This window comes from Nerophis lumbriciformis, linkage group LG01, assembly GCF_033978685.3.
Source record: "Nerophis lumbriciformis linkage group LG01, RoL_Nlum_v2.1, whole genome shotgun sequence".
Taxonomy (NCBI): domain Eukaryota; kingdom Metazoa; phylum Chordata; class Actinopteri; order Syngnathiformes; family Syngnathidae; genus Nerophis; species Nerophis lumbriciformis.
The window spans coordinates 65,241,345-65,266,564 of NC_084548.2; the positions used below are offsets into that span (position 1 = coordinate 65,241,345).

Below are 25,220 nucleotides of genomic sequence, written 5' to 3' on the forward strand. Positions count from 1 at the left end.
ATGACAATATAATGTAACTTGGACAAGGATGTACAGAACAGAGGAGATTTAGTACATTTTTATTTTTGGTTTTAGGCGATTCTTTCTTTTTTTTTTCTGACAAAATCCCTTCATTATCCAGCTATGGATTTCTGAGAGCTGGTTAAAAAGAATAAATACAGAATACGTTACTTTAATAAACGTAATGTTGTCAGTGATTTGGGAACTGACATTGCAGAGAATCAAACCCACGTCTTACCATCGTGCTACCAAAGTTCTGACAATGTCAACAATAAAAGAAGCGTATTTAATAGTCATTACATGGATATCAGGTTTGTCGATTGAATTCAGTTTGTCGATCTTCTTTGATTCTTGTGGCATTTTAAAAATCTATCCAGAACTGACCACAAGTCTCAAAAGCCCACATTTTCAATGGAGCTTGGGTGGTTTATGAGTTATCTAATGTTCTGGCAAAACTGAATCCGCATTCCAAAACTGTTACGTGGTACAAACGGGCAGTGAGGCTGAACCGCGTCCCGAAGCGGTCACATGGTACAATTTTGCAACAAGGCGTCACACGTCCACATTTTTGGCTCCTCCCCTAAAGAAGCATGCCTGGATATGCGCTTCGTGAAACGCCCCTCCATTTCTCTTCAGAGTCTTGAAACCTTGGCACATTTGGCCCCATCAATAGTTGTTTTCTCATTCCTGTCGTCCACAGCGTTTGTTTTCTTTTCGACTTGATAGTGTGACTTGTCCCGCCCTTTTTAGGTGTGTACACTCCTGTGTTAGAAAACATAAAAACCAGTTCACAAAACAATCCTAAACAGTAAATGGTGTCATCGTCATAGCCAAACTGGCATGTTGCCAGATAGCTCACATGGAAAGTGACTTGGCGGGTTCAAACCGCAACTTAACTTTGATGTGGGGCTGCCATGCTCACCAGGGCACCAGTTCAAGGATGCACATAAAAGTAATGTCTCAGGGCATTCAATCGTTCACAACTGGACTGCTTGGTTTGTCTTGGAAGATGTTTCTCCGCTTATCCGAGTAGGCCTCATCAGTTCGTGCTCATAAGACTTAGATTGGTCAGATATAGTCCAGCGGCTGGTGCCAAAACCCCAAATATACATACTCATATATATACATACTCCAAAAACCAGGAGGGTGTGCCTGGGCAAGGATGGTTTCGCCCTATCGTGGTGAGAAAAAACATTTTAAAGCAAACAAGCAATCCCAACTGTCAAAGCCAACACCTCCAGGCAACTTCAACCCTAAACTAACACCCTCCCTTCCTCATCATCCCTCTTCGGATTGTAAAAAATAAAATGTAGTCACTTTTTCTTATAATTTCTGATCTCTCTCTGTGTCCGATACTCGCTGTACACACAGTATGTACCAAGTCAGACCTACACTGTTCCAATGTCAATTTCTCTGATGATGCAATTGTTGATACCAACCAAACTTAACCCCCCCCCCCCCCCCCGCATATCCCACCCACCGGATTGTAAATAATGTAAATAATTACATTTATATGCTGTGATGATTAACTTGTGTGATGACTGTATTATGAAAATAGTATATATCTGCATCATGAATCAATTTAAGTGAACACCGACTTAAACAAGTTGAAAATTGTATTCGGGTGTTACCATTTAGTGGTCAATTGTACGGAATATGTACTTCACTGTGCAATCTACTAATAAAAGTTTCAATCAATCAATCAAAACAACAGTCGTTGAAGTGTAATTTCCCCTCGTTAGCATTGAGGTATTGTGTGGCAGAACGATGGCTGTGGATGGACGACTACCAGTTCAAAATAGTCCCCCGCGTAAGCATTCCATTCAGTTGTAAACAAATTGCATTCTGGTCACAGAACTAATTCCTTTTTTCTGTTGGAAGCTAAATTGCAGTGTCTTTTAGGAATGGTTGAAAGGACAGTGTTGTATGTGGGAGACAGGTGGTGTCGCAGACCACCTCCTCTGTTCAGGGATGGTTTATCAACCCTGACATAGATAGCTTCCCTCACTCCGCTTTCGTACCAGCTGTCCTCCCTGTCCAGAATCTGTACATTGTTGTTGTCAAAGGAGTGCTGTTAAGTGCAGGTAGACTGCTGAGTCTAGACCTGAAGAGTTTGCTATGCGTCGGATTAGTGGTTGTTTTGTTTCCCCAGTATATGAATCAGTGCATTCATCATTACACTGGATAGCATACACTGAATTGTTTTTGTGGATGTGGGGTGTCCGGTCTTTAGGATGCACCAGTCTCTGTCTCAGGGAGTTGCCTGGTTTGAAGTGTACTGGGATGTTGTGTTGGTTAAAAATTCTTCTGAGTTTCTCAGATAGACCTGATACATATGGAATGACAATATTTTTTGCGTGTGACACTTTTTTTTTTACTCCTAATCCACTCTGTTCTAGTTATTTCTGGAACAGGATGACCATTGGGCTAACCACAGTTTTTGAAGGCTTCCCTCAAATGCCTATGCTGTTTTTCTTTGGCCTGTGAGCTGGTAGGAACATTATCAGCTCTGCGTTGAAGGGTTCTGATAACGCCCAGTTTGTGGTGTGAATCAAAAAGTAGAGTTTTTAAAGTAGTGATTTATATGTGAGGGTTTTCGGTAAACCCTAACATGGAGGCCTCTGTTTTCTCCAATGTGGACATCACAGTCCTAAAAAGGCAACTTACTGTATTTGGCATCCTCACGTGTGAACTTGATGTTTTTGTCCACTGAGTTCATGTGCTCGGTGAAGGCTTGCACTTATTGGTTTATGATTTTTCACCCATGCGTCATCTACATATCTGTACCAATGACTTGGTGCTGTTCCCTTAAAAGAGCTCTAAGCTCTCTTTTCCATGTCCTCCATGTAAAGGTTTGCTACTATTGGGGGATCCCATGGCACAACCATGGTTTTGTCAGTAAAACGTAGTACGTAGTGTTAATGCAAAGTTCTCTCAAAAGGCAAATCTGTTCTGGGTTTAGTGTGGATCCATCCTGTAAGGTGCGATCACCTAGTAGACGTTGCCTCACTGTCTCTACTGCATCCTGGGTTGGAATACAGGTGAACAGGGAGGTGACGTCGGAAGAAACTATAGATTCATTTTTGTCCAGTTTTAGATCTCTGATCTTTGCTACAAAGTGGACACTCTTGTGATTTTGGATCACATCGGACTCTCTGCCCCGCAGGTTTGAGGACCAGTCATAGACAATTTAGAGTGAAAAGCTAATTTTATTTTCACTCGTATACAAAACATTCTAACTTGGATTGTTTACCTGGCCTCGAGACTCTCCCGAAGGACAGTGCAGCGAAGACACAACAAACTCTCTTCTTGTCTCTCATGGACACACACCTGTTGTTGTTGACTTTGGACTAGCGACTGGACGACATCAAAGCCGCGGAACAGAGACACACTGCAAGCTTACACACAAACATGCATCTACAAAAATATACGCCACACACATACATACCCCCCGCCCCAACGCAAATCCCATAGGGGTGATGAAAGGATGGTCAGCGCCTGAGAGCTGCGGCGTACCACCATGACCCCACACTCCCTTCCATCTGTTGCTAGATATCTCGAGATGTATGTTGTAATATGTATGCTTTGCTATGGAGGTTTCTTCCACTCATCCTTCCCCAGCGTTTGACCTTTTTCCACATCTTTTACGGGGCGCCTTGTGGCGACCCATCAGCGTTCCTGTTCTGTAACCCTGTACACCAGCGTTTCTCAAAGTGCGGGGCGCGCCCCACTGGTGGGGAATAGAGACATGACAGGTGGGGAGCGAGGAACGGGAGGAAATTTCACTTTAAATTTTTTCTTTTTTTTTTATTATATTCTTAGATTTTTTTTTTTTACTATGCTTTCATTTTCTATACACACTGTAAATCACTTTGTGATTCTGTCTGTGAAATCCGCTATACAAATAAATGGAAATTACCGGTACTTATTTTTACTGTAGGCTTTAAATTTCTCGGTAGGAGCGAAAGTTTGACAGACATAGCAACAGTAACTAATGGGGGCGGGGCTAAGCGGAACAAACTTTCGCGCGGATGGGTAGCAGGCTAATGTGTGGACCACAATTACACAAACATATACATTTGTGACTCGCACCTCAAAGGTCGTCGAGCCAGAGCCAGAGCCAGCGCCTGCAGAGAAACAAAAATCTGACCCGAACAGGTTTTTCAACTTGTTTGCTAGCGCTTTTCAACACTCTACGTCATATTACATTACATCACATCACATTACCACATATGAACACATTGAGGAAGTGAAGTGTCATTCGCTCAGGTGTACAGTTGTAACAACAACGATCGCCAGGTAAGTTTGTCACTTTCTTTGTCTCGCTAAGTTGCTAACTAACAAATATTTTCATTCTGCACTTGTGACAGCAGATCATGAACTTGCTTTTGTTATCAATGCTAATTGTGCAAATACACAGTGGACTGCCTGGTAAGTCCATTCTAATATTCCAAAATGATTTAATTGATTAAATTGACACCTATTATGACAGTTTTTATTTTAATGACTATTGTTGACATTGTTTATGAACAAGTGTATTTTAGTCCCTTTTTTGGTTTCTTTTTTAAAAGGAATATAAACAAATAAACGATGATATGCACTACGTATGTATACAAATGTATTTTCTGTAATATCAAGCAGTGTTTTTTTGTTTACAATAAAGGAGAACTGCACTTTTTTTTTTAGAATTTTGCCTATCGTTCCCAATCATTATGAGAGAAAAGAAGACAAAAGTTTTTTTTGCAGTCTAACATGTAAAAATCGTCTCGTTCTTGGTGGCTAGCAATGCAGCTTATGGAAAGAATCCATTCTACCTCTAAATCACATTAAAAATGCATTCAAAAACTGTCAACAATACTTAATTTACGTTCCGTAACCCGTATAATAACCAAGCTGCAGCAACTTTGTTATTAACGATCGCCAGGTAAGTTTGTCACTTTCTTTGTCTCGCTAAGTTGCTAACTAACAAATATTTTCATTCTGCACTTGTGACAGCAGATCATGAACTTGCTTTTGGTATCAATGCTAACTGTGCAAATACACTGCGGACTGCCTGGTAAGTCCATTCTAATATTCCAAAATATTTATTTATTTATTTTCATGACTATTGTTGACATTGTTTACTTTGACCCAACATGAGTGGTTATGAACAAGTGCATTTTAGTTGGTTTCTTTTTTTAAAGGGAATGTAAACAAATAATAAACGATGATATGCACTACGTATGTATACAAATAATGTATTTTCTGTGATATCAAGCAGTTTTTTGTGTTTACTTTAAAGGGAAACTGCACTCTGTTTTAGAATTTTGCCTATCGATCACAATCATTATGAGAGACAAGAAGACAAAAGTTGTTTTTATTGCAGTCCAACATGTAAAAATCGGCTTGTTCTTGTTGGCTAGCAATGCAGCTAATGGGAAGAATCCATTCTACCTCTAAATCACTTTAAAAATACATTCAAAAACTGTCAACAATACTTTAATTTACGTTCTGTAACCCGTATAATAACCAAACTGTAGAAACTTTGTTATTGTAAGAACGAACACTGAGGAACTCTTTTTTTCTAGCGTACTAACACATCGCCATGAGGACGTTACGCCATGGTATAAGCCGTAAAAGCTAACCAGGGCAAGAGATAAGCTAGCTTCTACGTCAACACAAAACACTTTTGAGTTTGTAATACACAACACTGCCATAGGACACCAATCTGTACTGAGTGAAAAACATGAACAATCATATTACAGTATTTGTAAAGTATTATTTCATGTTGTTTGTACACAGCTAGCCAGACAGTGTATGTACTGTAGTTGTAATAACACACATGACGTGCTGCGTGTATCATGATCAAGATTGTGACGAAGATTGGGATAAAGATGTTGAGAGAAGAAGGACAAGAAGAAGAAGAAGTTGTTTTAGAGGCTTTGAAGGCTACAACAATGACTCCTATTTTAGCCACATCTTTCAAGTGTTTTTTTTATCATCTTTAAAATCTTAAAAAGAAGAAAAGACACATGTCTTCTTGTCTCTCATAATGATTGTGAACAATAGGAAAAATTCATTAAAAAAGTGCAGTTCCCCTTCAAGATCCAACTGTGGACAGAGATGACTGAAATATTCATAGAACAAGATTGATATTTAAAAAAGATACAATTCTAATCTGGTTTTGTTTTTCTCTCAGTGACTTACTCGCTCAAGTATTTCCACACTGCGTCCTCTGAAGTTACAAACTTCCCAGATTATGTGGTCGTGGCTTATCTTGATGACATTCAGATTGGTCACTATGACAGCAACACAAAGACAGCAGAAGCCAAAGAAGAATGGATGAAGAACTTTACAACGGTGGATCCAGAGCACTTTTTGCATCAGACACATTTAGGTATTCAGACTGAAGTGAATGACAAAGAGGACTTGAAAAGTTTACAGAAGAGCTTCAACCACACTGAAGGTTTGTTCATAAATATTTGATGTACTAAAATAAACACACATAACTGCACTGATACCTTGTCTGTGGGCATCCATAATGACGTAGAAAAAACCCATGACTGACACTTAGAGGGCTCAAGTTATCAAAACTCACTTGTCTTGTATGTTGGCAGCTGCTGTAGGAGCCTATTATTAATGGTTTGTTTTTTTGATTTGTGTATTCGGTGACGTGAGCAATGACATTGCACAGTGTGGCACTGCAGGTATGTTGTCCTGCTTGTTCGCCTAAATAAAACCTTTGCAAAGCGTGACCAGGTGTGTTACCTGGCTTATTTGGAGGAATGACAACACCTGTTGGCAGAAGGAGAAGCAAAATGGTCAAACTTAAAGGGTTCAGGGGTAGAACACCCAGCAACAAAAAGGATAGATTTATTCATCCCACAATGGGGAATTTATGTGATAGCAGTGCGGATACAAAAAGTTCACAAAAAATAATTTAAAACACACAAAGACAAGACGGAAACACCATAGAACACAAAAGAAATGAACAAAACTAAATCAAACTGGAAAAACAAAAATAATAGGTGTCAAAAAATAAATAAATCGGTTCTTAATCTATTAAAAAAAATTCCATCCATCCATCCATTTTCTACCGCTTATTCCCTTCAGGGTCGCGGGGGGCACTGGAGCCTATCTCAGCTACAATTGGGCGGAAGGCGGGGTACACCCTGGACAAGTCGCCACCTCATCGTAGGGCCAACACAGATAGACAGACAACATTTACACTCACATTCACACACCAGGCCCAATTTAAAAAATGATTTGTAAAAATGTTATTATCATTTTTTTAAATGTATCCTTTCCAGCCACTCAGACAAATCATATTGTTGATGTAGATAATCTATATCTGCTGTACACATTTACTTTAGAAAATAAGTGTTGGATACTTCTCTTGTTGCCTTACTTATATTTGACTTTATTAAATGTTTGGGTAGAATTGTATTAAAATCCGTTTTCTTTAAAGTAATATCGAAATTGGTCAGAGCTGTTTATTTTATGGAGGAATGTAGTTAATTATAGAACTGGCATCCAATGTTATTAAAAAATTATTGATTTTGTATTGATAATTATTTTGAATCGAGAATTGATTCTAAATTGAAACGTTACCCCCAAGAAATGAATCGAATCGTGTTGCGCCCAAAGATTCTCAGCCCTAATGAATCATACGTTTTGGGCACATCCGATTGGACCATGCATAGACAAACAACAAAACAAAACAAAAACACAATTTCAACACCCACATACTGTACGTGGCGGTGGCCTCTGCAGTGCTCCACACCATCGTCTGCTGGGGTGGGACGTAGCACGACCAGAGACTAGAACAGACCTTCGGTGGTATAGGGCGGTATAGCTCGGTTGGTAGAGCGGCCGTGCCAGCAACTTGAGGGTTGCAGGTTCGATCCCCGCTTCCGCCATCCTAGTCACTGCCGCTGTGTCCTTGGGCAAGACACTTTACCCACCTGCTCCCATTGCCACCCACACTGGTTTAAATGTTACTTAGATATTGGGTTTCACTATGTAAAGCGCTTTGAGTCACTAGAGAAAAGCGCTATATAAATATAATTCACTTCACTTCACCTAAAGCAACCAAGATAACTTACAGCCTTGGCTGCCCACTAGCTCTCTGCCAGTACAGCTCAGTTTCAGTGTGGGCAGATGTGCTCCCTTGGATTCTACCAAGACCAAGGGTGAACATGGAATTGATAGAAATAAGGAAAGAGTGGAAAGAAACTGATAAAGTGTCCATGGTCGAAAGGTATGCGAAAATGACATTCTATAGTTTCCTGAATATTTATACAGGCGGATCAAAGGACCCAGTATCAGACAATGTTGAAGCAGGTATTACTTTTTAGGATTCAGAGGACTGACTGGTCTTGTGGTAGACTTCTGTCTGATCCGGCGCACATTGGAATATGGGGCAACGAGAGAGCAGATAACATAGCCAAGAGAGCACTCAAAATTGAAGACAATGAGTTAATTCAAAACTCAGTTAGAAAAGGGGGATAAATCATTAATTAAGGCAGCAATAGAGGAGTCCTGGCAGAAACTGAGGAAGGAAAGGCAGACACTTACATAACAACCAATTAAAGGAGAGGAATATAAAGGGACATGTAGGAGAGAGGAGGTGGTGTACACACAATTTAGGTTAGGACCAGGCCTGAAAATGTTGTCACTTGTTCTTTCGTGTCCTCAACCTTGAGGGCACAAAGGCCAAATGTTGAGGAACATTTTTGTACGTACGCAAGCTTGTTACATGAGGGCCCTGGTCACTTAATAGACCTCCAGCCTCATCCGAAGAAGTAAGAAAGGCCTGGTTATATTTTGTGTTTTGTGGCAATACGCATGTGCATCTAAGAAGGCCATCAAGGACGGTCACCTGCTACCCAAACAACAAGCCGCGGGTGACAAGGACATCAAAGCCCTACTGCATGAGAAGAAGAGAGCATTCAATACTGGTAACAGGAAGGAGGTGAAAAAAGTTCAGGGGCTGCTGAAGACCAAACTCAGGGAGGCCAAAGAGAACTACAGGAGGAAGCTGGAAGGGAAGCTGAAGGACAACAACATGAAGGTGGTTTGGAGAGGTATGCAGACCATCACCGGCCTCAAACCGTCAGGGGGTAGGGGGAAGGACGGAGACAAAGAGAGGGCCAATGAACTAAACCAGTTCTTTAACAGGTTTGACACTGGCTCCGACAAGCTCCTGCCCCCCTCGCCCCCCAAGACATGCCAGCCAGCCCCTGACAACTTCAGCAAACAATCCATCCCCCCCTCCCCTCCTCACAGCCCCCCAACTCCAATGACTACCTCCCCCCACTAAACACCTCACCCTTAGCTTGATGAACCCCCCCTGCCCCAACAACCTGAGACCCCCCCAGTGTGTCTGTCTGTAGAACAGGTGAATGCACAGCTAAATAAGTTACAAACAGGCAAGGCCGCGGGTCCTGACGGTGTGAGCCCCAGGGTGCTCAAAGCCTGCGCCCCACAGCTGTGTGGTGTGCTACAGCACATCTTCAACATGAGCCTTAGGCTGCAGAAAGTCCCCACACTGTGGAAAACCTCAAGCGTGGTGCCCATCTCCAAGTGCACGCGACCCAGCACATCAAAGGACTACAGGCCGGTGGCTCTAACCTCCCATTTCATGAAGACCATGGAGAGGTTGGTCCTGGAAAAACTCCGCCCTACAGTCAAGCCCCACCTGGACACACTCCAATTCGCCTACCAGCCCCGACTGGGAGTGGAGGACGCAGTCATCTACCTGCTGAACCGAGCCCACACCCACCTAGACAAGCCTGCGAGCAGTGTGAGGGTCATATTTTTTTACTTCTCCAGTGCTTTTAATACAATCCGGCCTGGACTACTCGATGTGAAGTTGGAGACGATGCAGGTGGATCCCCCCTTGGTGTCCTGGGTTGTTGATTACCTGACTGACAGACCACAGTACGTGCGACTGCAGGACTGTGTGTCTGACAGGCTGGTCAGCAACACCGAGGCCCCGCAGGGAACAGTCCTCTCCCCCTTCCTCTTCACCATCTACACCACCGATTTACGCTATCACTCAGAGTCCTGCCACCTTCAGAAGTTTTCTGATGACTCTGCGATAGTGGGGTGTATTGAGGATGGTGATGATGAGGAATACAGGGCACTGGTGGAGGACTTTGTCACATGGTGTGGAAAGAACCACCTCCAGCTTAATGTGACAAAGACCAAGGAGCTGGTTGTGGACCTGGGAAGGAGGAGGAGTACTCCGGCGACCCCTGTTTCCATCAGGGGGGTCGATGTGGACATGGTTGAGGATTATAAATACCTTGGTGTACACATGGACAACAAGCTGAATGGGTCAAAACACGCGGAGGCACTCTACAAGAAGGGACAGAGCCGCCTCTACTTCCCCAGGAGGCTAGGATCCCTCAAACGTCTGTACAAAGATGTTGAAGATGTTCTACGGATCGGTGGTGGCGGGCGCCTTCTTGTACGCAGTGGCCTGCTGGGGAAGCGGGCTGAGAGCAAGGGACGCAAACAGACTGGACTGTTGGTAGAGAAGGCCAGTAATGTGGTGGGAGTGGAGCTAGACTCACTGGCGGTGGTGTCAGAAAGAAGTCTAGCAAAGCTCCTAGCCATTATGGACAACACCTCCCACCCACTACACTCGGACCTTGCGGGGAGAATGAGCACGTTCAGTGGAAGGCTCAGACTCCCAAAATGCAACACGGAACGACACAGGAGGTCCTTCATACCGACAGCCATCAGACTGTATAATGCATATGTTCCTTCTTGACTGCACTTAAATGTAGAATATATGTAGAATATATTCATATTATCTCCTCTCTGAGCTGCCACCTTACCGTGGTAGAGGAGTTTGCGTGTCCCAATGATCCTAGGAGCTATGTTGTCCGGGGGCTTCCATGCCCCCTGGTAGGGTCTCCCAAGACAAACAGGTCCTAGGTGAGGGATCGGACAAAGAGCAGCTCGAAGACTTCTATGGAAATGCAAGAACCGAGACTCAGATTTCCCTCGCCCGGACGCGGGTCACCGGGGCCCCCCTCCGGAGCCAGGCCCGGAGTTGGGGCACGATGGCGAGCGCCTGGTGGCCGGGCCTGTCCCCATGGGGCCCGGCCGGGCACAGCCCGAAGAGGCAACGTGGGTCCCCCCTCCAATGGGCTCACCACCCATAGCAGGGGCCATAGAGGTCGGGTGCAATGTGAGCTGGGCGGCAGCCGAAGGCAGGGCACTTGGCGGTCCGATCCTCGGCTACAGAAGCTAGCTCTTGGGACGTGGAACGTCACCTCGCTGGGGGGGAAGGAGCCTGAGCTAGTGCGAGAGGTAGAGAAGTTCCGGTTGGATATAGTCGGACTCACCTCAACGCACAGCAAGGGCTCCGGAACCAGTTCTCTCGAGAGGGGCTGGACTCTCTTCCACTCTGGCGTTGCCAGCAGTGAGAGGCGACGGGCTGGGGTGGCAATTCTTGTTTCCCCCCGGCTCAGAGCCTGCACGTTGGAGTTCAACCCGGTGGACGAGAGGGTAGCTTCCCTCCGCCTTCGGGTGGGGGGACGGGTCCTGACTGTTGTTTGCGCTTACGCGCCAAACAGCAGCTCAGAGTACCCACCCTTTTTGGATTCACTCGAGGGAGTACTTGAGGGTGCTCCCCCGGGTGATTCGCTCGTTCTACTGGGGGACTTCAACGCTCATATTGGCAACGACAGTGAAACCTGGAGAGGCGTGATTGGGAAGAATGGCCGCCCGGATCTGAACCCGAGTGGTGTTTTGTTATTGGACTTTTGTGCCCGTCACGGATTGTCCATAACGAACACCATGTTCAAGCATAAGGGTGTCCATATGTGCACTTGGCACCAGGACACCCTAGGCCGCAGTTCTATGATCGACTTTGTAGTTGTGTCATCGGATTTGCGGCCTCATGTTTTGGACACTCGGGTGAAGAGAGGGGCGGAGCTTTCTACCGATCACCACTTGGTGGTGAGTTGGCTGCGATGGTGGGGGAGGATGCCGGACAGACCTGGCAGGCCCAAACGCATTGTGAGGGTTTGCTGGGAACGTCTGGCAGAGTCTCCTGTCAGAGAGAGTTTCAATTCCCACCTCCGGAAGAACTTTGAACATGTCACGAGGGAGGTGCTGGACATTGAGTCCGAGTGGACCATGTTCCGCACCTCTATTGTCGAGGCGGCTGATTGGAGCTGTGGCCGCAAGGTAGTTGGTGCCTGTCGTGGCGGTAATCCTAGAACCCGTTGGTGGACACCGGTGGTGAGGGATGCCGTCAAGCGGAAGAAGGAGTCCTATCGGGTTCTTTTGGCTCATGGGACTCCTGAGGCAGCGGACAGGTACCGACAGGCCAAGTGGTGTGCGGCTTCAGCGGTCGCGGAGGCAAAAACTCGGACATGGGAGGAGTTCGGGGAAGCCATGGAAAACGACTTCCGGACGGCTTCGAAGCGATTCTGGACCACCATCCGCCGCCTCAGGAAGGGGAAGCAGTGCACTACCAACACCGTGTATGGTGCGGATGGTGTTCTGCTGACCTCGACTGCGGAAGTTGTGGATCGGTGGAGGGAATACTTCGAAGACCTCCTCAATCCCACCAACACGTCTTCCTATGAGGAAGCAGTGCCTGGGGAATCTGTGGTGGGCTCTCCTATTTCTGGGGCTGAGGTTGCTGAGGTAGTTAAAAAGCTCCTCGGTGGCAAGGCCCCGGGGGTGGATGAGATCCGCCCGGAGTTCCTTAAGGCTCTGGATGCTGTGGCTGTCTTGGTTGACAAGACTCTGCAGCATCGCGTGGACATCGGGGGCAGTACCTTTGGATTGGCAGACCGGGGTAGTGGTTCCTCTCTTTAAAAAGGGGAACCGGAGGGTGTGTTCTAACTATCGTGGGATCACACTCCTCAGCCTTCCCGGTAAGGTCTATTCAGGTGTACTGGAGAGGAGGCTACGCCGGATAGTCGAACCTCGGATTCAGGAGGAACAGTGTGGTTTTCGTCCTGGTCGTGGAACTGTGGACCAGCTCTATACTCTCGGCAGGGTTCTTGAGGGTGCATGGGAGTTTGCCCAACCAGTCTACATGTGCTTTGTGGACTTGGAGAAGGCATTCGACCGTGTCCCTCGGGAAGTCCTGTGGGGAGTGCTCAGAGAATATGGGGTTTCGGACTGTCTGATTGTGGCGGTCCGCTCCCTGTATGATCAGTGTCAGAGCTTGGTTCGCATTGCCGGCAGTAAGTCGGACACGTTTCCGGTGAGGGTTGGACTCCGCCAAGGCTGCCCTTTGTCACCGATTCTGTTCATAACTTTTATGGACAGAATTTCTAGGCGCAGTCAAGGCGTTGAGGGGATTCGGTTTGGTGGCTGCAGGATTAGGTCTCTGCTTTTTGCAGATGATGTGGTCCTGATGGCTTCATCTAGCCAGGATCTTCAGCTCTCACTGGATCGGTTCGCAGCTGAGTGTGAAGCGACTGGGATGAGAATCAGCACCTCCAAGTCCGAGTCCATGGTTCTCGCCCGGAAAAGGGTGGAGTGCCATCTCCGGGTTGGGGAGGAGATCTTGCCCCAAGTGGAGGAGTTCAAGTACCTCGGAGTCTTGTTCACGAGTGAGGGAAGAGTGGATCGTGAGGTCGACAGGCGGATCGGTGCGGCGTCTTCAGTAATGCGGACGCTGTATCGATCCGTTGTGGTGAAGAAGGAGCTGAGCCGGAAGGCAAAGCTCTCAATTTACCGGTCGATCTACGTTCCCATCCTCACCTATGGTCATGAGCTTTGGGTTATGACCGAAAGGACAAGATCACGGGTACAAGCGGCCGAAATGAGTTTCCTCCGCCGGGTGGCGGGGCTCTCCCTTAGAGATAGGGTGAGAAGCTCTGTCATCCGGGGAGAGCTCAAAGTAAAGCCGCTGCTCCTCCACATCGAGAGGAGCCAGATGAGGTGGTTCGGGCATCTAGTCAGGATGCCACCCGAGCGCCTCCCTAGGGAGTTGTTTAGGGCACGTCCGACCGGTAGGAGGCCACGAGGAAGACCCAGGACACGTTGGGAAGACTATGTCTCCCGGCTGGCCTGGGAACGCCTCGGGATCCCCCGGGAGGAGCTGGACGAAGTGGCTGGGGAGAGGGAAGTCTGGGCTTCCCTGCTTAGGCTGCTGCCCCCGCGACCCGACCTGGGATAAGCGGAAGAAGATGGATGGATGGATGGATATATAGTATATTATATATATTATATTATTTATTATTATTCCTGTCTATTGTGAGCGAACTGTGGTGCTGAATTTCCCCCAGGGATCAATAAAGTACTTTCTATTCTATTCTATTCTAAAATCACTTGTCTTCAAGAGAAACTCAGAAAGAGCTTAAGTTGGTCTGTAAAGCAAAATGTATCCAAAGTTTGACAAAAAACACCATCATTACAGGCAATGTAGAACACAAGGAAGTGTGGTAATTGTAGATTAAAATCATAGAATGACCTCTTAAAGACACAAGTGTATATGTGTGCACGTGGGTTGATGGCTATTAAGTCTTACTCCATTTTATACACTTTGTGTTACTCTTTCAGGTCTTCACATTTACCAAAAGATGTACGGCTGTGACTGGAATGATGAAACTGATGAAATTAAGAGTTGGGAACAGTCCAGCTATGATGGAGAAGATTTTCTAGCGTTAGACACCAAGACATGGATATGGACTGCAGTAAAACCACAAGCCGTCCCCATGAAACACAAGTTGGACCACGATCGAGACCTTATGGATCACTTAAAGTTTTACTACACAGGTATCTGTGTTCATAACTTGAAAAAGTATCTGAACTTTGGTAGCGACGTCCTAAAGAGAACAGGTAAACCACATGATATACACTGATAGCCCACCCCCTGTAGGAACATAAGCAACATTACAACCTACACTCTTTCCCATGCAGAGCTTCCAGAAGTGTTTCTCCTCCAGAAGACGCTGTCCTCTCCAGTCAGCTGCTTCGCGACACGTTTCTACCCCAGCAGTGCAACCTTGTTTTGGAGGAAAGACGGCAAGGATCTCCACGAGAACGTGGTGCACGGAGAAATGCTGCCCAACCCTGATGGAACCTTCCAGATGACGGTGGATCTGAAAGTGGAGGTGACGGCCGAAGTGGAGGGCAAGTACGAATGTGTGTTTCAGCTGTCTGGTGTCAAAGAGGACCTGGTCACCAAGCTGGAGAGAAGAAGCATCATGAGCAACACAAGAAATGAAGGTGAGAAAGACACCCATTCATCCATCCATTTTCTACCGCTTGTCCCTCTCGGGGTGGCGGGGAGTGCTGGAGACTATCTCAGCTGCATTCGACACATTAAGTTGAATTATTACGTCCTCAAATCAAGAACATTGGCGATATTTTATCAGAACTTCCACCATTATTGATCCATGTCACAAGAACAATGCTGGACATTAGATAGCATGCATGCAATGTACTCATTCAGGTTTCCTCTTCCTGCTTTTTTGCTCTCAACAGGCAATGTGAGGGTCACCGTCGGCGCCACGGTGGCGGTCGCTGCAGTGATCCTCGCCATCATTGTCATAGTCGCCATACGTCACAAGAACAAACAAGATGAGGGACACACTTCTTTTTCTGTGAGTTGGTGCTTTCCTCCAGGCTGCAAAGGTGCCAACAAACACTCCAAGATCCTCAAAGAGAGAGCACACACTCTCACATAGAAAGGAGATGTGAAGACAAAAGTCCAAGTCATCTTGTCTGTCTTTCATTTCAGCCAACTATGATCCAGCTGGTAAGTCAATCATGTTCTCTTTTCTTTGAGCCGCCATAAACAAAGCAGGGGTGAAGGATCACTCGTATAAAAGTCTGATGTGGACGTTTGTTACAAGTTTAGCCTGAAAATCTTCACTTTGTCTTACTGGATAGTAGAGTTGGACATCTCTTAGTGATGGACGAATCCATATGCATCGAGATACATGGGTTACCATGCCATTCAAAAAGGTTATATTTTAAAAACGGAATGATTTGATAGGGTGTATGAATGATTCCATTCTATGGTTAACATTTGTTGATGGACACCCCCTTTTTTACACCACAAAAGAACAAAAGCATTCCTTCCTGGGCGTAGGCTCCTCCTCATGTTGGATAAATAGTTAGGACCTTGGCACCAAGCGCTCATACGAGATCCGTCCAAGCTAAGTCTAAGAGCATGAGCTGATGAAAACTACTCTATTGAGAGGCCATACGTCTTCTAAGACAAACTGAACAATCAACTGATTAGTGGAATGTCATGAGAATACAAATAACCTGATGAATGAAAACACTGTAGGCACATTCATCTTCAAATATAGAAAAAAAAACATTCTATAAAAGTGACATGCTTACAGTATTTTCAAATGTGTAAAACACGACATATATCCCTAAAATGCTTTAAGGCAAAGATAAATTAAAACGACAACGGAATCACATGTCAAATATATTTATTTTCAGACATGGACCAAAAAAGACTATCTAAATAAACATGTTTCTTTGATAGGATGATATAAAAATGCCATCCATCCACCCATCTTCTTCCGCTTATCGGATGTCGGGTTGCGGGGGGACTTCAGCCTAAGCAGAGAATTCCATACTTCCCTCTCCCCAACTACTTCGTCAAGCTCTTCCCGGGGATTCCGAGGCGTTCGAGGGGCCTTCTGACCGACAGAGCTTCTCAACCTATTGCTAAGGGAGAGCCCCGCCACCCAATGAAGGAAACAAATTTCGGCCGATTGTACCCATGATCTTGTCTTTTCGGTCATAACCCAAAGCTCGTGACCATAGGTGAGGTTAGGGACGTAGAGCGACTAGTAAATTGAGAGCTTTGCCTTCCAGCTCAGCTCCCTTTTCACCACGACGGACCGATGCAGGGTCCGCATCACTGCAGACGCTGCACCGATTCGCCTGTCGATATCACAATCCACTCTTCCCTCACTCATGAACAAGAAAAACCCAGAGGTACTTGAAGTCCTCCACTAGGGACAGAATCTCCTCCCCAACCCGGAGATGGCACTCCACCTTTTTCTGGGCGAGAGCCATGGACTCGAAGTCGGAAGTACTGATTTACATCCCAGTCGCTTCACATTCAGCTGCAAACCGATCCAGTGAGAGCCAAAAATCCTGGCCAGATAAAGCCAGCACATCATCCGCAAAAAGCAGAAACCTAATCCTGCAGCCACCAAACCGGATAACCCTCAACGCCCTGACTGCGCCTAGAAATTCTGTCCATAAATGTTGTAAACAGAATTTGTGACAAAGGGCAGCCCTGGCGGAGTCCAAGCCTCACTGGAAACGGGTTCGACTTACTGCAGGCAATGCGGACCAAGCTCTGACACTGGTCATAGATGTATGTCCTACCCCATACTCTCTGAGCACTCTCATCAAGACTTCCCAAAGGACACGGACGAATGCCTTCTCTAAGTCTACAAAACACATGTACACTGATTGGGCAAACACCCATGCATCCTTAAGGAATTGGTCCACAGTTCCGCGACCAGGACGAAAACCACAATGCTCCTCTTGAATCCGAGGTTCGACTAGCTGATGTAGCCTCTTCTCCAGTACACCTCTTACCAGGATGACTGAGGAGTGTGATCCCACGATAGTTGGAACACACCCTCTGGTTCCTCGTTTTAAAAAGAGAAACCACCACCCCAGTCTGCTGATCCAGAGGCATCCCCCTTTCAACTGATTGATAGTCTCGTGCAACACCCGGTCCGTTAATCGACGAATCTAAAGATTCACAGCTGATTATGATCGAATGAGGTGACTGTTACCGGCTCAACCGAATTGCTCACTAGTCAAACTGGATATCCAGTCAAACTAGTTTATCGTTACCAACCCTACTGGATAGCAGAGACAGAAACTGGCGCTTTTGGAAGTTTTGGTACTAGTATTGGTTAACATTAGAGCTGTCATATTTAAAGGGAAAGTAACGAGTTAACGCTAATTTCCTTTAACAGCACTTTTTATTTCCCTTTGCCTGATGTGTGACCGTCAGCCCTCACCGTAAGTGCGGGAAAACACACAGGTGCTGCGGGAACAAAGACCGAGCAGAAACGGACAAAGAAAGGGGCACACTAAATGGCAAAGTTACCCAAAGTCCCACAGCAGGGTCTCCCGACAAGACCGAAGCCATGAGCCGAGTCCTCATCACATCCCACGACGAACAACTACAAACTTTACACAGAATTTGCAAAATGGGTGTCAACACCCCTAGTTCTGCGACCGATCAGTATTGTGGAGTAATGATACTATACGGCAGTGGTTCTCAAACTTTTTTTGTCATCCCCCACTTTGGACAAGAGGGAGTTTTCAAGCCCCACCTGCCCCCATCGCCCCAACAGAGCGCTAATGCCAAGCTTTAACATTTTCAAATTTATTGAACATCAAGTTGTATACATTCAAACTCAATAACATAAAATAACATTAAGTTCAATAATAAATAAAATAACTGTGCAGCTGTGGTATAACTTGCATCAAGTTCAATAATAAATAAAATAACTTCCATCAAGTTCAATAATAAATAAAACAAAAGTGTTATAACTTGCATCAAGTTCAATAATAAATCAAAAAAAGTGTTATAACTTGCATCACGTTCAATAATAAATCAAAAAAACTTTTATAACTTGCATCAAGTTCAATAATAAATCAAAAAAAGTGTTATAACTTGCATCACGTTCAATAATAAATCAAAAAAAGTGTTATAACTTGCATCAAGTTCAATAATAAATCAAATAAAAGTGTTATAACTTGCATCAAGTTCAATAATAAATCAAAAAAAGTGTTGTAACTTGCATCAAGTTCAATAATAAATCAAAAAAGTGTTATAACTTGCATCAAGTTCAATAATAAATCAAAAAGTGTTATAACTTGCATCACGTTCAATAATAAATCAAAAAAAGGGTTATAACTTGCATCAAGTTCAATAATAAATCAAATAACTTGCATCAAGTTCAATAATAAATAAAAAAAAGTGTTATAACTTGCATCAAGTTCAATAATAAATAAAACAAGTGTTATAACTTGCATCAAGTTCAATAAAAAAAAAAGTGTTATAACTTGCATCAAGTTCAATAATAAATCAAATAAAAGTGTTATAACTTGCATCAAGTTCAATAATAAATCAAATAACTTGCATCAAGTTCAATAATAAATCAAAAAAAGTGTTATTACTTGCATCAAGTTCAATAATAAATCAAATAACTTGCATCAAGTTCAATAATAAATCAAATAACTTGCATCAAGTTCAATAATAAATCAAAAAAAGTGTTATAACTTGCATCAAGTTCAATAATAAATAAAACAAAAGTGTTATAACTTGCACCAAGTTCAATAATAAATCAAAAAAAGTGTTATAACTTGCATCAAGTACAATAATAAATCGAAAAAAGTGCTATAACTTGCATCAAGTTCAATAATAAATAAAACAAAAGTGTTATAACTTGCATCAAGTTCAATAATAAATCAAAAAAAGTGTCATAACTTGCATCAAGTTCAATAATAAATCAAATAACTTGCATCAAGTTCAATAATAAATACAATAAAAGTGCCACTTTGCAATCTTTGCAAAAAAAAAAGGAGGAGCTATGCATTTGGCAAGACAGGGCAAGTGACAGCACTTTCCCCCAGGAGAGCCACCTTGCTTCACTGTGAAACAGCACGGCTGTATGATCAGCTCCCATTTCCTCACACAGTGCAGAGAACAGTCGCGCTTTCAGTGGTCGTGTTTTGATCAAATTTACCGCGCTCACAACATCTGTTAAAACCTCATTGAGTTCGGGGCTGAGCTGCCTTGACGCTAGTGCTTCCCGGTGAATGACACAGTGTGTGCCCCTCAGATTTTTGTTTCTCTGCAGGCGCTGGCTCTGGCTCGACGACCTTTGAGGTGCGAGTCACAAATGTATATATTTGTGTAATTGTGATCCACACATTAGCCTGCTTCCCATCCGCGCGAAAGTTTGTTCCGCTTAGCCCCGCCCCCATTAGTTACTGTTGCTATGTCTGTCAAACTTTCGCTCGTACCGAGAAATATAAAGCCTACAGTAAAAATAAGTACCGGTAATTTCCATTTATTTATATAGCGGATTTCACAGACAGAATCACAAAGTGATTTACAGTGTGTATAGAAAATGAAAGCATAGTAAAAAAAATAATCTAAGAATATAATAATTAAAAAAAAATTTTTAAAGTGAAATTTCCTCCCGTTCCTCGCGCCCCACCTGTCATGTCTCTATTCCCCACCAGTGGGGCGCGCCCCACACTTTGAGAAACGCTGCTATACGGTAATCTAAGGAAAGCACACCCGACATGCTGACCCAGGCACTTTTTTATGCTATAGTATAATAGTTCATTATGGTAAATGTGTGCCTGAGTCAGAAGTGGTGCGCATGTGTGAAGTGTTTGTGTTAAGCTGTTTTAAAAAGCATAATGCATAACAAACATGTGCAAAAAACAAAAAAATATCCACTCCCATGTTGATAGTATTCAAAACTTGACAATTATCTTTCTCAGGCAGTGATTCTCAAGCTGTCGTGCGGCTTCATCTAGTGCAGTGGGTCGGCAACCCGCGGCTCCGGAGCCGCATGCGGCTCTTTGATCACTCTGATGCGGCTCAGCAGCTTACTTGCCGAACCCCCCGATTTTCCCGGGAGACTTCCGGATTTCAGTGCCTCTCGCAGAAAACTCCCAGGATTAATATTCACCGATTTTCACCCTTACAGTTATAATAAGGGGGTGCCATGATGGTACAGCATTTGGCGCTCTCTACAATCTGTATTAACAGCGTGCCAGCCCAACCACTTGTTATACAGTATGCATCTTCTGTTTGCACACGTACGTGACAGCAAGGCATACTTGGTCAACAGCCACACAGGTTACACTGACGATGACCATATAAAACAACTTTAACACTCTTACTAATAATGTGCCACACTTTGAACCAAAACCAAACAAGAATGACAAACACATTTCGGGAGAACATCTGCACCTTAACACAACATAAACACAACAGAACAAATACCCAGAATCCCATGCAGCCCTGACTCTTCCGGTCTACATTATACACCCCTGCTACCACCAAACCCCGCCCCCACCCCAACCCTGCTCTCTCACACATCAACACTCCCCCTCCCCCCCGTGCGTCGGTTGAGGTGGGCGGGGTTTGGTAGCGGAGGTGTATAATGTATCCCGGAAGAGTTAGGGCTGCATGGGATTCTGGGTATTTGTCCTGTTGTGTTCATGTTGTGTTACGGTGCAGATGTTCTCCCGAAATGTGTTTGTTATTCTTGTTTGGTGTGGGTTCACAGTATGGCGCATTATTAGTAAGAGTGTTAACGTTTTTTTTTACCGCCACCGTCAGTGTAACCTGTGTGGTTGTTGACCAAGTATGCCTTGCTGTCACTTACGTGAGCAAGCGGAAGCCCCATACAACGCGTGGCTTATCAGGCATGCTGGTTGTAGTGGGTGCTATTTGCTGTACTATTACGGCACGCATGACGCTGAATAGCGCCATTTATATAAAACCCGCGTGCCGCACCAGCATTCAAATTCCATATTAAGGTGTGGGCAGCGTGTCTGAGACCCCTGCTTTTTACATAGCACAAAGCAAAAAAAAAAACTTTGTATGCAGTGTTATTTAATTTTAAATTTCAAAAAAAATTTGTGGCTCCCATTGTTATCTATAATTTGTGAAACTGGTCAAAATGGCTCTTTGACTGGTTAAGGTTGCCGACCCCTGATCTAGTGGTAAGCCAAAGAATCACTTAATTAAATATTGTAATGATGTGACTTTTTTATTATTTTATTTTCCGATATTCAAACACAGTGTTACTGTTCAAACAGTTTGGAACATTACAGTGGCCAAAAATATTGTTAAATATACTTGTTAAATAAAATCTCAGCCTTTTTTTTCTTAATGAATACGTAGGCTTTCTACGCTACCGTGTTTTAAGTGTTTTCTGAGGTGGTACGTAGTGAAAATAAGTTTGAAAAACACTAGTGTAAGGTAGACTTACTAAAGCTAATAAACTATCTGTCATTAACCTTGATTAATTATGAGTTAACTATGGACAAAATGTGATGAATCACAATTAAATATTAAATATAAATCTTGATTGTTTAATAGCTTTAATTAAAATGTAAATGATACCATACCCTGCCCCGAGTCACGTGACCTGCTGACATGCAGGCAATGTAAACGTGTCACATATCTAACTTTTGACAGGAAGTAGAAGTGCACCACTCTGCTTCTTGATGTTTCTCAACCAATGGAGTCACACATCAAAGATCTGATACGAGTGAAGATGCACTCTCTAGATGTACAGTGGGAACATGAGTATTTTGATCCCATTCTGACTACCATAAAAGTTCTGGGCTCTTCATACCTTTGTAAGGAAGTAAAGGAACAAAATGTGAGGCGTTGATGTCACGGTGTGTTTGTGTTTGTCTGACAGCTGGTGACGAGGATACTGAGCGGTCAGCGAACTCAACGGATGAAAGCAGTCGGAACACAGTAAGTTAGCTCACACTTTGCAGATGTATTGTTGTTTTTTTTCAATTTAAGTGTTTTGTTGCAGTAGATTTAAAATGTGTTTTGTCCTGAGGAGCTTCCACCCTCTTTTCTTTAGCGGAGATTCACACCTAGCAAAACATGGCTAATGCTAACACTAACGAGAGTGAGACGTTGTTCCAAAGAAAAGAAAAGTGTTGTCAGTAGTTGAGATTTGCGGCAACAGACCTGGAACAACTGACTGCACGCTGCAACGTTTGTTCAAAAAATGCGGCAGCACAACAAACTTTTTCCTTTCTTTAAAAGTAGCTGGGGAAAAAAATCGGAATCGACTTTCTTGTGAAAAAATCAGAGATTTTATTTTTAGGCCATATCGCCCAGGCCTAGCTCACATGGACCGTTTACGCATCCAAAATCGTCTTTCAGCTAACACTTCCACTTGAATTCTTGTGCTGTCATCCTTTTCCTCCAGGATCTTTTCAGCACTGGGACACAGAGCGACCACTGAGGAGCGTGGTCACACTTGAAGACGAGAAGGAGATGTGCTTTACTCATCATCAAACTGCTCCTCGTGTTATACGGTCTCTTTTGTTTTATGTTTATGGCTTAGAAAACTGGTAGATCACTTGCACTGTAACACTTGGATACTTGTAATTATGTCTTTTCATTTTCCTACACATCCCTCTAATTCATTGGCCAAATGCTATGCACCTCCCAAACACTAGGGGGCGATTCTAGCCATTTACCCTTTGTCAATCAAGAAATAAATGCTACATGCTAATAGCAGTAACTGGTAGAAAATGGGTCAAATTGATAACATAATGTTCTACAGCTCTTACATACAGACGTTAACTTAAAAAAGGAACAACTTTATTATCCATTACCAAAGGTAAAGCCAGGATACATCATTGTGAGTTGTACTCTCACATAGGATGGCCAGATCTTTCTACTTGAAATTTGAGGCATTGGTACACTTTTATCTATAAAGCCTTAATTGGGCTAATGACCTCTAACATTTGCAAGATAATAGCACAAAGAAATGTAAACTTGTAGGGCTGTGAATCTTTGGACACCACACGATTTGATTCAGAATTGATTCTCGATTCAAAACCAATACTTTTTTTAGTAACATTAGATGCCGGTTCTATGATTAACTACATTCCTCCATAAAATAAACAGTTATGAACAATTTATTTATTACATTAAATGAATGTGTTTTTGTTTAATAAAATTCTACCCAAACATTTAATAAAGTCAAATACAAATAAGGTAAGATACTTTTCTAAAGTAAATCCGTACAGTAGATGTGATCATCTGCATCAACAACATGATTTGTCTGAGTGGCTGGACAGAACAGATTGAAAACAATTATAATAATTTTAATCCATTTTGATGTTTTTGAAGCGATTAAGAATCGTTACAAATAAGAATTGCGATTAATCTGAAAATCGAAAACATGACAGGGTTTTTCCGGGTGAGTATTAAAATTCACTGAACGGATTTTGTCTTTAAATGGCATTAAAAAGCATTACATTTGATATCCACAAGCATTACTAAACATCTAATTCGATAAAATAACAAATGCTTTTAGCTAATCTCAAATCGGCGATTAAAGCCTGACGACAGTTAACGGTGCAAGATTTCTTTGGGCGTGACCCACAAAGCAACCTCTGCTGTCGCCACCACAACTGGCAGCTGCTGCTACCACTACAGAAAAATACATTCCCAGATTAAACAATCTTGTGAGTCAATTTTAATTCACTGTTCAACTATTCAAGATTAATATTGTCAAATGCTTAGAATTGTGTCTATGTAGACAATAGTACGTTTTTGATTATATATAATAACTACCTGCAATAGGACACGGGCATTAAATGTGTTTTAAGTTGCATTAAAATAGAATTAAATTAGATCTGCTGATACCTGCAGAAACCCTGTATGAAAGCCAGAGAGGAAACCTCATTTATTTGCACTTGTTGGGTCACGAGCAGCAAAAGCTAATACAGAACTATTGTAAATGTTGTAATTATTATTATTGCTGATCCTGACGTATTGTAATTGTTCCGTTTATCATTATGCTCCCAGTTACTTTTACAGTTCATTTTAAAATTGTACTCAATGTTTTTAAATGCTTACACCAAGTAGCCCCCGCCATCTCTTATTGAGCTGCTGCAGCCTTTTTGTCCCAGCAGGACCCTGAGGTCTTCAGACCAGCTCCTCCTGGCTGTCCCAAAAACTAGGCTAAAAACCAGAGGAGACAGAGCCTTCTCAGTGGCAGGGCCCAGACTGTGGAACAACATTCCACTATCTATTAGGTCCTCCCAGTGTCTGAGACAATTTAAATCTAGGCTAAATACATTTTTTTACTCCATGACGTTCAAATCCAGTTAGACAGGATTTCTAGGTTCTTTTTATTTCTTGTTTTGTATGTTTATTAATTATTACATTAGAATATTTGAGGTGATTCTGCACTTCATTTAAGGTAATGCTTACTATTCTGATGTATTCATCCTTCCATGTTACAATATAAATGTGACACTATGTGCCCCTTTTTTTTGTTGCCAATTGTTTATGTCTGTACAGCACTTTGGCCAACTGGGCTTGTTTTTAAATGTGCTTGTGTGGTGTTCGGGTCTGTGGGACCCGTTTTCATTTTTTATATTAAAAGAAAAATGATACAATTAATACATTTTTCAAACTGAGACACACTGACTTTGGCTCATTGTCTGTGAAGAACATATAT

At 43.4% G+C, this 25,220-nt stretch overlaps 2 protein-coding genes across 5 annotated transcripts in view; one reads left to right on the forward strand and one right to left on the reverse strand.

Annotated features, from left to right (window-relative positions):
- Positions 1-639: 639 nt before the first annotated feature.
- LOC133571748 (THAP domain-containing protein 6-like) overlaps positions 640-25,220 on the reverse strand; it is a 40,438-nt gene continuing 15,857 nt past the window's right edge. The window contains exon 10 of the mRNA XM_061924248.1: positions 640-762. The gene's annotated coding sequence lies outside the window, so the exon portion shown is untranslated. The remainder of the gene's footprint in view (positions 763-25,220) is intronic.
- On the forward strand, positions 4,233-25,179 carry LOC133571610 (major histocompatibility complex class I-related gene protein-like). Of its 4 annotated transcripts, none has more exons than XM_061924237.2 (10): positions 4,233-4,299; positions 4,374-4,431; positions 4,999-5,056; positions 6,179-6,445; positions 14,524-14,802; positions 14,884-15,192; positions 15,451-15,600; positions 15,707-15,724; positions 22,422-22,480; positions 22,950-25,179. In XM_061924237.2, the coding sequence occupies exons 3-10, from the start codon at positions 5,002-5,004 to the stop codon at positions 22,983-22,985; spliced, it is 1,173 nt and encodes a 390-aa protein (XP_061780221.1). In that variant the 5' UTR covers positions 4,233-4,299; positions 4,374-4,431; positions 4,999-5,001; the 3' UTR covers positions 22,986-25,179. The 4 variants fall into 4 exon arrangements, with proteins under 4 accessions (XP_061780221.1, XP_061780220.1, XP_061780222.1 ...); XM_061924236.2 differs by having other exon boundaries at positions 4,261-4,299; positions 4,371-4,431; XM_061924238.2 differs by having other exon boundaries at positions 4,277-4,299; positions 4,371-4,431; positions 4,996-5,056.

Coding starts and splice junctions, on each gene's coding strand:
- LOC133571610 (XM_061924237.2), top strand. CDS start 5,002: ATGAACTTGCTTTTGGTATCAATGCTAACTGTGCAAATACACTGCGGA. Junction 6,446..14,523: donor GAGCTTCAACCACACTGAAG/GTTTGTTCATAA, acceptor TTACTCTTTCAG/GTCTTCACATTTACCAAAAG. Junction 15,193..15,450: donor GAGCAACACAAGAAATGAAG/GTGAGAAAGACA, acceptor TGCTCTCAACAG/GCAATGTGAGGGTCACCGTC.